The sequence below is a fragment of the Macaca thibetana genome, chromosome 6, assembly GCF_024542745.1.
Source record: "Macaca thibetana thibetana isolate TM-01 chromosome 6, ASM2454274v1, whole genome shotgun sequence".
Taxonomy (NCBI): domain Eukaryota; kingdom Metazoa; phylum Chordata; class Mammalia; order Primates; family Cercopithecidae; genus Macaca; species Macaca thibetana.
This window is the reverse complement of record NC_065583.1, coordinates 42,348,500-42,365,020: the sequence shown is the minus strand read 5'-3', so window position 1 is coordinate 42,365,020 and position 16,521 is coordinate 42,348,500. Positions and strand designations below refer to the sequence as shown.

Below are 16,521 nucleotides of genomic sequence, written 5' to 3'. Positions count from 1 at the left end.
CAAAACCCCATGTCTACTAAAAATGCAAAAATTAGTGGGTCGTGGTGGCATGTGCTTGTAGTCCCAGCTACTCGGGAGCCTGAGACAGGAGAAGCACTTAAACTTGGGAGGTGGAGGTTGCAGTGAGACGAGATCGTGCCACTGCATTTCAGCCTGGGTGACAGAGTGAGACTCTGTCTCAAAAAAAATAAAATAAAATAAAAATAAAAAAATTGAAATAGTTGAGGTTGAAAGATCATGCCTGCAACTTCTCAAATGGTTAAGCCAAAAAAAAAAAAAAAAAGTAGAGAAAACAGGCAAAAGGCTGTTTGATGAATCTAGATGAAAGGTTTGTGTTCCTTGTATTCTTTCATTTTTTGATATTGGTATAGAAATACACAATTACGGAATAAAGAATCTCAGAATAGATACAGACATGGGAATTTAATTATGATAAACATGAGGAATAAGCTCTCATTAGTTAGTGGGGGATGATGTAATTTATATGGAAAAATATAGATCCTTCACATACTCAGATGTTTACATGAACTAAAGATTTAAATGTAAAAACTTGAAACTATAAAAATATTGAGAGAAAATACAGGAAATGTAATCTCATTGTGGAAAAAGACTTTCCAGAAGCTGTAAAGGAAAACAAATGTCATTTTTAGCTCATCTGATGGCAAAAATAAAATATAATACATATATAATATCTGAAATTGTTGAAGATACAGCAGAAGGGATGCACCCAAATAGTATAATAGGAATGCATATTGCCACATTTTTATAAATAATTTGTCATCTCTTACAGTTAAAATACACATGGCCCTTGACACAGTTATTCCCACTTACAGGAATATATCCTATAGGAAGCACTATTACCTCGTCTCTACTAAAAAAAAAAAAAAAAAAAGGTGATCTTAGCAGGATTGTGTGTAATGGCAAAAAGTGGGAACGTAAGTGTACATCAGAAGGAGGTGGTTCAGTAAGTGGTGTTGTATCCATTAAAAAGTGAAGTAGGCCGGGCGCGGTGGCTCAAGCCTGTAATTCCAGCCCTTTGGGAGGCCGAGACGGGCAGATCACGAGGTCAGGAGATCGAGACCATCCTGGCTAACAAGGTGAAACCCAGTCTCTACTGAAAAATACAAAAAAACTAAGGCCGGGCGCGGTGGCTCAAGCCTGTAATCCCAGCACTTTGGGAGGCCGAGACGGGCGGATCACGAGGTCAGGAGATCGAGACCATCCTGGCTAACACGGTGAAACCCCGTCTCTACTAAAAAGTACAAAAAACTAGCCGAGCGAGGTGGCGGGCGCCTGTAGTCCCAGCTACTTGGGAGGCTGAGGCAGGAGAATGGCGTAAACCCGGGAGGCGGAGCTTGCAGTGAGCTGAGATCCAGCCCACTCTGTCTCAAAAAAAAACAACTAGCCGGGCGAGGTGGTGGGCGCCTGTAGTCCCAGCTACTCCAGAGACTGAGGCAGGAGAATGGGGTAAACCCGGGAGGCGGAGCTTGCAGTGACCTGAGATCCGGCCACTGCACTCCAGCCTGGGCGACAGAGCGAGACTCGTCTCAAAAAAAAAAAAAAAAAAAAAGTTAAGTATACCAATACCTGTTGACTAGGGAAGATTGTATGTAATATATTTAATATAATTCTGTTAAAATACAGAAATGCTTTATGCATGTTTATATAAACAATTATGAAAGGATACATATTAAGCTGTTAACATTGATGAATTACCTCTATGATAGGATCAGAGATGGAGAGGGAAAAAATACATACACTTTAGACATTTGTACACCTAACTTTTTTTTTCTTTTTTTTTTTTTTCTTTTTTTGTAGGTAGCATGTACTTTTTACATTCATCCCTGTCACTTTTTTTTTTTGAGAGATGGGGTCTTGCTCTATCACCCAGGCTGGAGTGCAGTGGTGCAATCATGGTTCAAGTAATCCTCCTGTCTCAGCTTTCCAAGTAATTGGATCTACAGGTGCACACCCCCATGCCCAGCTAATTTAAAATGTTTTTTGTATAGATGGGGTTTTGGTATGTTTCCCACACTGATCTTGAATTCCTGATCCCAAGTGATCCTCCCGCATCGGCCTGCACATCAGTGCTTGCGTTCCTAACAAAATTGATCCTAAATTTGTGCAAAGACCCCGCTGTCCAAAAATTTTCAAATGAATACTGAAAGCTTAAAGTGAAAAATTACTGTTTATGTCAGATTGAGCATCCCGATTTGAAAATTTGATAACTGTTCCAAAGTCCAGAACTTTTTGAATGCCAACATGACACAGAATTTCAGATTTGGGATGCTCAACTGCAAGTATAATACAGTATTCCAAAATCTGAAAAAAACCCAAAACACTTCTGGTTCTAAGCATTTTGGGTAAGAGGTACTCCATACTTCTTTTGTGATTTTTCACTAGGAAAATCTGATTTACATATATTTTAATGACTACTAGATACATTAAACTAGTCTTTCTGAGTTAGTCTTGCTGTGTTATCAAAACGTGTTATCTCCTTTGCATGAGATTAATACTGATCTTTTTTATTTTTTATATATTTTCTGACAGTTTTAGGGTTTTAAAGCATAATATGCCTTGAAACAAATACAGGATGTAAGAAACCTGGGGAAAAATTATTGGCTTTCTCGGTTAATTCCTGCCAGTTTTTTTTTTTTGTTTTTTTTGTTTTGTTTTGTTTTGTTTTTGAGACGGAGTTTTGCCTTTTTTTTCCCAGGCTGGAATGCAATGGAGCGATCTCGGCTCACCGCAAACTCAGCCTCCTGGGTTCAAGTGATTCTCCTGCCTCAATCTCCCGAGTAGTTGTGATTACAGGCATGCACCACCACACCCGACTAATTTTGTGTTTTTAGTAGAGATGGGGTTTCTCCATGTTGGTCAGGCTGGTCTCAAACTCCCGACCTCAGGTGATCTGCCTGCCTCAGCCTCCTGAAGTGCTGGGATTAGAGACGTGGGCCACCACGCCCAGCCTGCCTGCCAGTGGTATAGCAGGTCAGAATGAGGCATGAGCCAAAGATAAGATAGTAACACATGAGGTCGGGCACGGTGGCTCACGCCTGTCTGTAATCCAGCACTTTGAGAGGCCAAAGCGGGTGGATCACCTGAGGTTGGGAGTTTTGAGACCGGCCTGACCAACGTGGAGAAACCTCCGTCTCTACTAAAAATACAAAATTAGCCGGGCATTGTGGCGCATTCCTGTAATCCCAGCGACTCGGGAGGCTGAGGCAGGAGAATCCCTTGAACCCGGGAGGTGGAGGTTGTGGTGAGCTGAGATCGCACCATTGCACTCCAGCCTGGGCAACAAGAGCGAAACTCCCTCTCAAAAAAAACAAAAGTAACAGATGACTATAGTCGACTTCTCAGTTTTGTGTTTTTGTTTTCCTCTGTGACTTATTTGTACTAGAGTTTGTTTTTTTACTATATTGTTAAGTCATTACGTGCTTTTGGTCCTTAAAGGTCATTCAAGCAAATTAGTTCCTTCTTTTGTGTGTCCAGCATTTCTTCTAAGTTTTAATTATTTTTGTTCTGGAGAAAGGCATTCTCTCAGCCAGGGAAGACCCTCAACATATATAGGTTTGAGTTCATTGACTCTTGGGATATTGAAGCCATTTGTTTCTGGCTTTTTCTGAATAGGATGATAATATACCCCAGCTGTTGTACACATTTTTATTGTGTATTATTTTCTTAAGGGTTACCCTGGAGATTATAATTAACATCTTAGTTTGTAACAATTCAGTTTGCGTTAATATCAGCTTAGTTTCAAGTGTATCCAAAAGACTATAGCTTAGTGTCCCCCACCATTATTACATTTGTAATTACAAAATAATTACATGTATTTTGTAATTTGTTACTACAAAATACATGTTTATACATTGTATGCCCTTTAACATAGATTTATAATTCTTGTATTACGCATTTGTCTTTTTGTGTGTGTGTGTGAGACAGAGTCTCAATGTTGTTGGCCTGGGATGGAGTGCAGTGGCACTGTCTCGGCTCACTGTACCCTCTGCCTCCTGGGTTCCAGCAGTTCTCCTGCCTCAGTCTCCCGAGTAGCTGAGATTACAGGTGCCTGCCACCATACCCACCTAATTTTTTTGTATTTTTAGTAGAGACGGGGTTTCGCCATGTTGGCCAGGCTGGTCTCGATCTCTTGACCTCAGGTGATTCACCTACTTCGGCCTCCCAAAGTATTGGGATTACAGGCATGAGCCACTGTGCCCAGCCTTGTCTTTTAAATAATGTAGAAAGAAAGAGGAGTAATAAGCCAAAATATGTTATTACAGACTTTTGTGTCTACCTGTATAAGTTACTTTTACTGGCATTTTAACTTTGTGTGGATTCAGTTTAATGTCTATTGAGTTCTTTCAGCCTGCACGACTCACTTTAGCTTTTCTTATAGGACGGGTCTACTAGTGACAAACTCTGTCCATTTTTGCTTATCTGGGAATGACTTAATTTCTCCTTCATTTTTGAAAGGGTAGTTTTGCCAGATAAAGAATTCTTGGTTCGATTGTTTTTCTTTCAGCATTTTGAATATGTTACCTTCTGACCTCCATGGTTTCTGGTGAGAAATCAGCTGTTAATCTTATTGAGGATCCCTTGTATGTAATGAGTTGCTTCTCTTGATGTTTTCAAGATGCCCTCTTTGTCTTTCAACAATTCGATTGTATTGTGTATTGGTATGGGTCATATTGAATTTATCCTACTTGGGGTTAATTGGGCTTCTTAGATACATAGATTTGTGTCTTTTTATCAAATTTGGGGAGTTTTAGGCTGTTATCTCTTCAAATGTTTCTGACCTATTCTCTTCTGGGAATTCCATTATATAAATTTTGGCACAGTCGATGTCTCCTGGGTCTCTCAACGTTCTGTTCATTTTTCTTCATTTCCTCATTCTGCTTCTCAGACTGGATAAATCTCAATTGACCTTTCCTTAAATTCGCTGATTCTTTTTTCTCCCTGCTCATATCTGCTATTGAACCCCTCTAGTAAATTTTTCATTTCAGTTGTACCTTTTTTTTTTTTTTTAAGATGGAGTCTTGCTCTGTTGCCCAGGCTGGAGTGCAGTGGCATGGTCTCAGCTCACTATGACTTCCAACCTCCACCTCCTGGTTCAAGCGATACTCCTGGCTCAGCCTCCTGAGTAGCTGGGAGTACAGGCACGTGCTACCACATCTGACTAAATTTTGGACTTTTAGTAGAAACGGGGTTTCACTATGTTGGCCAGGCTGGTCTTGAACTCCTGACCTTGTGATCCTCCTACCTCAGCCTCCCAGAGTCCCAAAGTGCTGGGATTACAGGTATGAGCCACCACGACTGGCCCAGTTGTACTTTTAAACTCTAGAATTTCTATTTGTCTTTTTTTTTTTTTTTTAATTTTACTTATTTATTTGTTTATTTATTTTGGAGACAGAGTTTTCACTCTTGTTGCCTTGCCCAGGCTGGAGTGCAGTGGTACGATCTCTGCTCACTGCAATGTCCACTTCTTGGGTACAAACTATTCTCCTGCCTCAGCCTCCCAAGTAGTTGGGATTACAGGCACTCACCCCCATGTCCGGCTAAATTTTTTGAATTTTTAGTAGAGACGGGGTTTCACCATGTTGTCCAGGCTGGTCTCGAACTCCTGACGTAAGGTATCTGCCTGCCTTGGCCTCTCAAAGTGCTGGGATTACAGGCGTGAGCCACCGCAGCCCATTATTTGTCTCTATTGATATTCTCTATTTGGTGAGACATCATTCTATGGTTCCTTTTATTTTTTTCTACATGGTTTCCTTTAGCTCTTTTAACGTATTTAATATACTTGATTTGAAGTCTTTGGCCAGGCACAGTGGCACTTTGGGAGGCTGATGCGGGCAGATCACCTGAGGTCAGGAGTTCGAGACCAGCCTGGCCAACATGGTGAAACCCCGTCTCTACTAAAATAATACAAAAATTAGCTGGGTGTGGTGGCAGGCGCCTGTAATCCCAGCTACTTGGGAGGCTGAGGAAGGAGAATCACTTGAACCTGGGAGGCGGAGGTTGCAGTGAGCCAAAATCAAGCCACTGCACTCCAGCCTGGGCAACACAGGGAGACTCTGTCTCAAAAAATAAATAAATAAATAAATAAATAGGCTGGGTGCGGTGGCTCACACCTGTAATCCCAGCACTTTGGGAGGCACCTGAGATCAGGAGTTTGAGACCAGGCTGGTCAACATGGTGAAAACCCCGTCTCTACTAAAAACTACAAAAATTAGCCAGACATGGTTGTGGATGCCTGTGATCCCAGCTACTTGGCAGGTTGAGGCAGGAGAATCACTTGAACCCAGGGGGCAATGAACTTGAGATCATGCCATTGCACTTCAGCCTGGGTGACAAAGCAAAACTCTGTCTCAAAAACAATACATTAAATAAATAAAGTCGGCCGGTCATGGTGGCTCATGCCTGTAATACCAGCACTTTGGGAGGCCGAGGCAGGCAGATCACGAGGTCAGGAGTTCAAGACTAGCCTGACCAACATGGCAAAACCCCATCGCTACTAAAAATACAAAAATTAGCCAGGCATGGTGGCGGGCACCTGTAATCCCAGCTACTCGGGAGGCTGAGGCAGGAGAATCACTTGAACCCAGGAGGTGGAGGTTGCAGTGAGCCAAGATCACGCCATTGTACGCCAAGCCTGAGCAAAAAAAGCAAAAAACTCGTCCTCAAAAATAATAAATAAATAAATAAAGTCTTTGTCTAATCTAATATCTGGGCTCCCTTGGGGACAGTTTCTATTAATTTATTTTTTGCCTGTGTATGAGTCATACTTTTTCTTTGCATGTTTTATACTTTTTGTTGAAAATGACATTGTGGGCTGGGCACGGTGACTCACGCCTGTAATCCCAATACTTTGAGAGAGAGGCCAAGGTGGGTGGAGTATTTGATGTCAGGAGTTCGAGACCAGCCTAGCCAACATGGTGAAACCCCGTCTCTACTAAAAATATACAGAAAATTAGCCAGGTGTGCTGGCACGCGCCTCTGGTCCCAGCGACTCGGGATGCTGAGGCAGGAGAATCACTTGAACCTGGGAGGTGGAGGTTGCAATGAGCTGAGATCGAGCCACTGCACTTCAGCCTGAGTGACAGTGCAAGACTCCGTCTCAAAAAAAAAAAAAAAAAGGAAAAAAAATGACATTTTGAATGATATAATGTGGCGATTCTGGAAATTAGATTCTCCCCAGGTTTGTTGCCACTTATTGTAGTTGTCATTTTAGTACCTTTTCTGAAAGAGTTTAGTAAAATTTGTATTCTTTTTGTGTGTGTGGCCATTGAAGTCTCTCTTCCATTAGCTTAGTGGTGAGCTAGTAATTTGACAGATTTTTTAAAATGCCTTGAAGCAAAAAGCAACTCCCCTAGTCTTGGCATATGGGTCCTGTGGATGTGTTGAGGCACACCTTCAACAACTCTGCCTTTGCCTTCACTTGCTGCATGGGCAGAGCCTGAAATTCAGCCAGAGGTGAAAACTTAGGGCATTTTCAGGTCTTTTCTGAATATCTGCTCAGCACTGACATGCCCATGGCTTTCTAGGACTACCAGAATATGTGGGAGCTTTTCAAAGCTCTTACTCTCAAAGCATCTCCTTCACCAGCCTTTCTTCCCAGGCTTTTTACTGTGTTAATTGTTTGCCCTGTTATTGCTACTATATTTACCCTTAACTGTTATTGACAAATATGTGTGCTACTGCCCCATCCCACTCCCCACAGCAAACTCTTGAGCCAGTCCTTCAGGGAGCCAGGTCAAAACAACCAGAGTTCTTTGTTAATATTATATTGCAGCCAGGCGCTGTGGCTCACGCCTGTAATCCAAACACTCTGGGAGCTTGAGGCTGGCGGATCACGAGGTCAAGAGATCGAAACCATCCTGGCCAACAAGGTGAAACCACGTCTGTACTAAAAATACAAGCATTAGCTGGGCGCAGTGGCGCGTGCCTGTAGTCCCAGCTACTCGTGAGGCTGAGGAAGGAGAATCACTTGAACCTGGGAGGCAGAGGTTGCAGTGAGCTGAGATTATGCCACTACACCCCAGCCTGGGCAACAGAGCAAGACTCCGTCTCAAAAAAAATAAAAATAATATTTATATTGCTACCTCCAACTTGTACCAAGAACACAGGCTGTTGTCTTCAAGGCTTACCAAGCTCCAAGTGGGAGATGGCACCAGGGTAGTTTAAAATACCACAGAGGTATTTTACCAGAATTGAACTTTTTTTTTTTTTCTTAAGCATTTCTTTGGAAGTTTATCATTGCATTGGCAGTTCTTTTTAGTAGTTTTGTAGAGATAGGGGTCTCGCTATGTTGCCCCTGCTGGTTTTGAACAGCTGGGTCTGGAGATCCACCTCAGACTCCCAAAGTGCTGGGCCCTGGTGCATGTTTTAGAGTCAGGCTACTTGACTTGAATTTCAGCTCCACTGTTCAGTAGTTGTGTAACCTGGAACAAGTTACTTAAGACTTAGTTCTTTGTCATGGAAATGAATTTGGCCATAATCCCTACAACCACAGGACTTTTGTGAGTATTAAATAGATGATGACTGTAAGGCCCTTAAATACAATACTATTGTTGAATATGTGTTTACTTTTTAAGAAAAATGTATACAATATTAGCAGTGCTTACTTTTGGGAAAAGGATTTGGAGTGAGGATTGTGTCTGGTGGTAGGGAGGGAGTCAGCCACCTTTTTTGCTCATTGTTTCTGTCACAGTTGAAAATGTATAGCTGAGGCCCGGAGTGGTGGCTCACGCCTGTAATCCCAGCACTTTGGGAGGCAGAGGCGGGCGGATCACGAGGTCAGGAGTTCGAGATCAGCCTGACCAACATGATGAAACCCCGCCTCTACTAAAAATACATAACTTAGCAGGGCGTGGTGCACGCCTGTAATCCCAGCTACTCAGGAGGCTGAGGCAGGAGAATCACTTGAACCAGGGAGGCGGAAGTTGCAGTGAGCCGAGATCGTGCCACTGCACTCCAGCCTGGGTGACAGAGTGAGACTCCATCTCAAAAAAAAAAAAAAGAAAATGTATAGCTAAAAGACTGACTAGCATTGAACACACTGGGTTCAAGAGAACTGAAAACATGCTCATATAAAAACTTGTACATAAATAGCGATAACAGCAATATTTATAGCCAGAAAGTGGAAACAACCGCAGATGTTCATTAATCACAGTAAATAAACAAAATGTGTATCTCCATATAATGGAATATTATTTGCAATTAAAAGGAATGAAATGCTGATACCTGCTGCAACATAGGTGAACCTTGAAAACATTGTAGTAAGTGAAAGAAGCCAGACATGAGAAGAGGACACATATTTTATGATTCCATTTATATGCAATGTTCAGAATAGGCAAATCTGTAGAGACAGACAGTAGACTGACTAGTGGTTGCCTGCTGTTGGGGGCCTTAGGAAATAGACAGTGACTACAGATGGGTATGGAGTTTCTTTTTGGGGTGGCAAAAATGTTCTGGAATTAGGTAGTGGTGGTGGTTTTAAAACCACTGAATCAAACACTTTAAAATAGTAAATTCTTTTTTTGAGATGAGGTCTTGCTCTGTTGCCCAGGCTGGAATGCAGTGGCGTGCGATCATGGCTGTCAGCAGCCTTAACCTCGGGCTCATGTGATCCTCCCACCTCACCCTCTTGAGTATCTGGGACCACAGGCGTAAACCACCACACCCAGCTAAGTTTTTTTTTTAAGACAGAGTCTTACTCTGTCTCCCAGGCTGGAGAGTGCAGTGGCACAATCTTGGCCCACTGCAACCTCCACCTCCCAGGTTCAAGTGATTCTCCTGCCTCAGCCTCCCCAGTAGCTGGGATTACAGGCATGCGCCACCACATCCAGCTAATTATTAGTAGACGGGGTTTCACCATATTGGCCAGGCTGGTCTTGAACTCCTGACCTCGTGATCCGCCTGCCTTGGCCTCCCAAAGTGCTGGGATTACAGGCGTGAGCCACCACACCTAGCCGCCTTTTTTTCTTTAGAGGAACTGATTATTTAGTCAAGACTTGCTATCAAAACAGTTTTTCATCCAAGTTTAATGATAAAAATAATATTCATTGTCTTTTTTCTGTCTTGTCTGCTAAAGTGCCTCAATTTCCTAACAAATCATACTATCATTTTCTTTTCTTTTTTTTCTTTTTGACACAGTCTCGCTCTGTCACCCAGGCTGGAGTGCAATGGCGCAATCTTGGCTCACTGCAACCTCCACCTCCCGGGATCAAGCGATTCTCCTGCCTCAGCCTTCCGAGTAGCTGGGATTACAGGCATGCGCCACCATGTCCAGCTGATTTTTGTATTTTTTTAGAAGAGACAGAGTTTCACCCTGTTGGTCAGGCTGGTCTTGAACTCCTGACCTCGTGATCCACCCACCTTGGCCTCCCAAAGTGCTGGGATTAGAGGCGTGAGCCACTGCGCCCAGCCTCATGTTTTCTTTCTACCATCACCGTAGCACATAACTCTGAGTCTGTTTCTGCCTTTCTTTTGTTTCGTTGCATTGTTGTTTTTCGAGACAGGGTCTTGCTCTGCCGCCCAGGCTGGAGTGCAGTGGCACTATCTCAGCTCACTGCCACCTTTACCTCCCAGGCTCAGGAGATCCTCCTACCTTGGCCTCCCAAGTGGGACTGCAGGCATGCACCACTGACCTGGCTTTGCCATATTGCCCAGGCTGGTCTCAAACTCCTGGGCTCAAGCGATCCACCCCTGTCAACCTCCCAAAGTGCTGGGATTACAGGCAGGAGCCGTGCCCAGCTTGTTTCTGTCTGCCTTTCTTTTTTTCTTTTTTTTTTTTTTTTTTTTCTTTTTTGGAGACAGGGTCTTGCTTTCTTGCCCAGGCTGAAATGCCGTGGTGTGATCTCGCCTCTCTGCAACCTCTGCCTTCCAGCTTCCAGTGATTCTCTTGCCTCAGCCTCCCAGATAGTTGGGATTATAGGCATGCACCACCACATCCAGCTAATTTTTTGTATTTGTAGTACATAGATGGGGTTCACTATGTTGCCCAGGCTGGTTTCGAACTCTTGGGCTCAAGCAATCCGGCTGCTTTGGCCTCCCAAAATGCTGGAATTACTGGAGTAAGCCACAGAGCCCGGCCTGCGTTTCTTTTGTAGACATACATATTATAGCTAGGACAGAAGTTCCCAGAAATTTTTAGTTGATGACCTCTCAACAATTAAAATTTTCACCACTGTGATCCTATTGTCATTCGTATCTAGTATTTGTCATATTACATGAACAGCTCTGGATTTTTATTACGCTTATGTCCTCTTAAGGGTAAATCCATAAAATTTAAAGGGCCAGGCAACACACATAGGACTAGTCTTTTCCCTGAAATGTATCCCAAAGGGAAAAAAAATACATATATTTCCAGTAGGAGATTTTAGATTTAGTATTTTACTTGATTATGATAAATTTGAACTAAGCAGACCTCATTAGACCTTTCTTTGGCACAAGTCACAATACTGCTTGAGTTTATGTACAGGTGAATTGTTTTATGTAAACCTATTTTTAGCGATTTCAAACTTAATGAATTGGAATATTTTAGAATGTGAAACCTTGTGCTTCAAATATTTAGCCTGCAATGTATCAATTAGGTTAGATCATGTTATCAGCTATTGAGTAGTATAAGACATCAGGCTTGTATTTGATACAACTTATACTCAGATGAAAAGATACTGGACTGGGCTGGGCGCGATGGCTCATGCATGTAATCCCAGCACTTTGGGAGGCCGAGACAGGTGGATCATTTGAGGTCTTGAGTTCAAGACTAGCCTGGCCAACATGGTGAAACCCAGTCTCTACAAAAATACAAAAGTTAGCTGGGTGATAATGGCACACGCCTCTAATCCCAGCTACTCTGGAGGCTGAGGCAGGAGAATTGCTTGAGCCTGGGAGGCGGAGGTTGCTGCACTCCAGTCTAGGTGACACAATGAGACCCTGTCTCAAAAAAAAAAAAAAGATACTAGATGCCTGAAACTCACTGTACAGTGAGGAAATCCAGACATGGCAGAACTTGACATGGACCTAGAGAAAAAGCAGACACAGAATGGGCTATGAAGGAGAGATCAGAACTATACCTGAAGAACCTGAGAGGTTATTAAAAATCTGTTAGTTTTAGGCCAGGCATGGTGGCTCACGTGTGTAATCCCAGCACTTTGGGAGGCCAAGGCGGGCAGATCACGTGGTCAGGAGATCAAGACCATCCTGGCTAACACAGTGAAAACCCGTCTCTACTAAAACAGTACAAAAAATTAGCCGGGCCTGGTGGCAGACGCCTGTAGTCCCAGCTACTCGGGAGGCTGAGGCAGGAGAATGGCGTGAACCTGGGAGGCAGAGCTTGCAGTGAGCCAAGATCGCACCACTGCACTCCAGCCTGGGCGACAGAGCAAGACTCTGTCTCAAAAAAAAAATCTGTTTTCACTTTCAATCCCTGGACTTTTTGAAGTCAGTTTTTAAAAATTGAATTTGTTCTTCATCATTTAATCACTTGATGACTTGATGCCTCAGTCTTCCAGACTGTGTTTGGCGGCGGCGGCGGCGGTGGTGGTTGTTTGAGGTGGAGTTTCACTCTGTTGCCTGGGCTGGAGTGCAGTGGTGCGATCTCGGCTCACTGCAACCTCCACCTCCTGGGTTCAAGTGATTCTCCCACCTCAGCCTCCTGAGTAGCTGGGACTACAGGCATGTGCCACCATGCCCAGCTAATTTTTTCATTTTTAGTTTTTTTTTTTTTTTTGAGATGGAGTTTCACTCTTTTTGCCCAGGCTGGAGTGCAATGGCTTGATCTCGGCTCACCACAACGTCTGCCTCCCAGGTTCAAGCAATTCTCCTGCCTCAGCCTCCCGAGTAGCTGGGATTACAGGCATGCACCCCCACCCCAGCTAATTTTGTAGTTTTAGTAGAGACGGGGATTCCCCGTGTTGGTCAAGCTGGTCTTGAACTCCCGACCTCAGGTGATCCACCCGCCTCGGCCTCCCAAAGTGCTGTGATTACAGGCATGAGCCACTGCCCCTGACCTTTTTTATATTTTTAGTAGAGACAGGGTTTCACCATGTTAGGCTGGTCTCAAACTCCTGACCTTAAATGATTCACCTGCCCAGGCCTCCCAAAGTGTCGGAATTATAGACATGAGCCACTGTGCCCGGCCGACCATGCTTGCTTTATAAAGCAAGTGATATGTAATATAAAATATAAATTGGATGGTTTGGAGAGTCCCATGTAAGCAACTGATGTACTTCATTTACTGTTATCAGAAAACATTAGATGTGGCCAGGCACGGTGGTGCACACCTGTAATCCCAGCACTTTGGGAGGCCAAGGCAGGCAGATCATCTGAGGTCAGGAGTTCAAGACCAGCCTGGCCAACATGGTGAAACTCCGTCTCTACTAAAGATACAAAAAATTAGCTGGGCATGGTAGCACGTGCCTGTAATCCCAGCTACTTGGGAGGCTGGGGTGGGAGAATTGCTTAAACCTGGGCAGTTGAGGTGGCAATGAACCAAGATCATGCCAGTGCATTCCAGCCTTGGTGACAGAGTGAAACTCCATCTCAAAAAAAAAAACAACAAAAAGGAAAACATTAGATGTTTTAGCTATCCTCTCCTATTAAAACATTAAAATCATTTGGAAAAAAAATATGAAGCTTTCCAATTGTGCAACTTACCGTGTATCATCTGCCTCTAACACCTATTCATGATGCCTGCTAATAAACAGATGCTCATTAAGAACTGAAAGAATCAGCTGGGCCCGGTGGCGCATGCATATAATCCCAGCACTTTGAGAGGTTGAGGTGGGGAAGATCACTTGAGCCCAGAAATTCGAGACCAGCCTGGGTAACACAGACCTTGTTTCTACAAAAAATAAAAAAAATTCAGCTGGGTGGTGTGGTGGTGCACACCTGTAGTCCCAGTTACTTGGGAGGCTGAGGCAAGAGATCAAGGCTGTGGTGAGCCATGATCACACCACTGCACTCCAGCCTGGATGGAGTGAAACCTTGTCTCAAAAAGAAAAAACCCTGAATAAATAAGTAAATTAACTGTGTTGTTGTTCTTTTAAGGTTAAAAACGACAACCAACATCAGCCATGAAAGATCCAAGTCGCAGCAGTACTAGCCCAAGCATCATCAATGAAGATGTGATTATTAACGGTCATTCTCATGAAGATGACAATCCATTTGCAGAGTACATGTGGATGGAAAATGAAGAAGAATTCAACAGACAAGTTAGTTTTTTGTACAAACATGTTCTTTTTCATAGTCCATTCCGGCCCTCAATATGATTGTACTTGTCCGTGAAATGTGTTTATCTTTGATGTGTTTATCTTGTCCGTGAAATGTGTTTATGTATGAAGTATGTAGACTGATGTGCCACCACTCCTACTTATTTGGCTGCTGATTACTACCAGGCTTAACTGCTTATGGAAATAACCTGGGGAGCTTGTTTCAGGGTCCCACCCTAGAGATTCTGAATCAGGAGGATGAGGGTGGAGCCTGGAAAACTTTTTCAAAGCTCCCAGATGGTTCCAGTGAGCAATCAGATTTGGAAACCACTGCCTTACGCCAGTCAGATACGCCAGTCAGATTGCTGTGAAAGTCAAGAGAATTTAGGAGTCAGGAGTAGACAGGCACAGAAAAAAGAGACAGGCATCTCTTTTTACTTCTTCCCTGCCACTCTCAATGGAAAAAAGAATGTTCTACTAATAAAAGTAAAAACAGAAAAACCCTAAACAGATCTTCGCAGGTCATTATGGTAAGCATTTTTTTTCCTTAGCACAGAAGCAGAAAAGAAAGTGTGACCTTGTGCCTTTAAATGGTTTAGTTCAAGATATTTTAAGCCATTCCTAGTGATATCTACCAAGTGTGCTACAAATTATCTTTATTATAAATCTAGATAGAAGAGGAGTTATGGGAAGAAGAATTTATTGAACGCTGTTTCCAAGAAATGCTGGAAGAGGAAGAAGAGCATGAATGGTTTATTCCAGCTCGAGATCTCCCACAAACTATGGACCAAATCCAAGACCAGTTTAATGACCTTGTTATCAGTGATGGCTCTTCTCTGGAAGATCTTGTGGTAAAAACTTATTTTTCATCTTTTAAGACCTAGTGCAACTTTTGCATAAGTGGAAAAGCCAGTTCCCATCTATTTAAGAATTCTGCATCTTCTTCCCCTTCAGAAATTGTGCTGCTTCTGGCTGGGCGTGGTGACTCACGCCTGTAATCCCAGCACTTTGGGAGGCCGAGGCAGGTGGTTGACTTGAGGTCAGGAGTTTGAGACCAGCCTGACCAACATGGAGAAACCCCATCTCTACTAAAAATGCAAAATTAGCCGGGCATGGTAGCACATGCCTGTGATCCCAGCTACTCAAGAGGCTGAGGCAGGAGAATCTCTTGAACCTGGCAGATGGAAGTTGCGGTGAGCCGAGGTCGTACCATTGCACTCCAGCCTGGGCAACAAGAGCGAAACTCCATTAAAAAAAATAAATAAAAAATATAAAAATTGGCCGGGCATGGTGGCTCATGCCTTTAATCCCAGCACTTTGGGAGGCCGAGGTGGGTGGATCACCTGAGGTTGGGAGTTCAAGACCAGCCTGGCCAACATAGTGAAACCCCATCTCTACTAAAAATACAAAAATTAGCTGGGTTGGTGGTGCATGCCTGTAATTTCAGCTACTCAGGAGGCTGAGGCAGGAGAATTACTTGAACCTGGGAGGCGGAGGTTGCAGTGAGTGGAGATTGCACCATTGCACTCCAGCCTGGGCAACAGAGTGACTCTTGACTCAAAAAAAAAAAAAAAAGAAAAAAAAATACAAAAATTAGCTGGACATGGTGGCAGGCACCTGTAGTTCCAGCGACTTGGGAGGCTGAGGCAGGAGAATTGCTTCAACCTGGAAGGCAGAGGTTGCAGTGATCCGAGATCGCGCCACTACACTCCAGCCTGGGTGACAGAGTAAGACTCTGTCTCAAAAAAAAAAAAAAAAAAGGAAAAAGAAATTGTGCTGCTTTTTACGATGGAAGCAGAGTCTCATGACATGGAATCACTTCTGGCAACACTGTGGAGCTAGTCTTAAATGGACTTCTAGCCCCTGCTTTTAGTCCTGATGTTGCCCTAGGGTACTTAAATGTCCTAAAGAATTAATAATTTAAAAACACACACAATATTATCATGTTACTTGCCTATACAAAAGTAGCTTGATGGAGAAGTTTTGCTCTTTAATCTTATTTTGGCTGGGCTCAGTGGCTCATGCCTGTAATCCCAACACTTTGGGAGGCTGAGGCACGTGGATCACAAGGTCAAGAGTTCGAGACCAGCCTGACCAACATGGTGAAACCCCATCTCTACTAAAAATACAAAAATTAGCTGGGCCTGGTGGCACATGCCTGTAATCCCAGCTACTCGGGAGGCTAAGGCAGGAGAATCGCATGAATCCGGGGAGTGGAGGTTGCAGTGAGCCAGGATGGCGTTGTTGCACTCCAGCCTGGGAGACAGAGTGAGACTTCTCAAAAAAAAAAAAAAAGAAAAATTGGGGA

The 16,521-nt window shown here is 43.5% G+C and overlaps 2 protein-coding genes across 2 annotated transcripts in view; one reads left to right on the top strand and one right to left on the bottom strand.

Annotated features, from left to right (window-relative positions):
* The window catches only part of SIL1 (SIL1 nucleotide exchange factor), a 430,788-nt gene that overhangs the window by 398,725 nt on the left and 15,542 nt on the right, over positions 1-16,521 (bottom strand). The window lies entirely within an intron of this gene.
* Positions 1-16,521, top strand: part of PAIP2 (poly(A) binding protein interacting protein 2) — a 29,192-nt gene that overhangs the window by 9,162 nt on the left and 3,509 nt on the right. Inside the window, exons 2-3 of the mRNA XM_050795099.1 lie at positions 14,053-14,216; positions 14,885-15,064. Of these exons, the coding sequence (XP_050651056.1) occupies positions 14,079-14,216; positions 14,885-15,064 (318 nt within the window). The 5' untranslated portion in view covers positions 14,053-14,078. The remainder of the gene's footprint in view (positions 1-14,052; positions 14,217-14,884; positions 15,065-16,521) is intronic.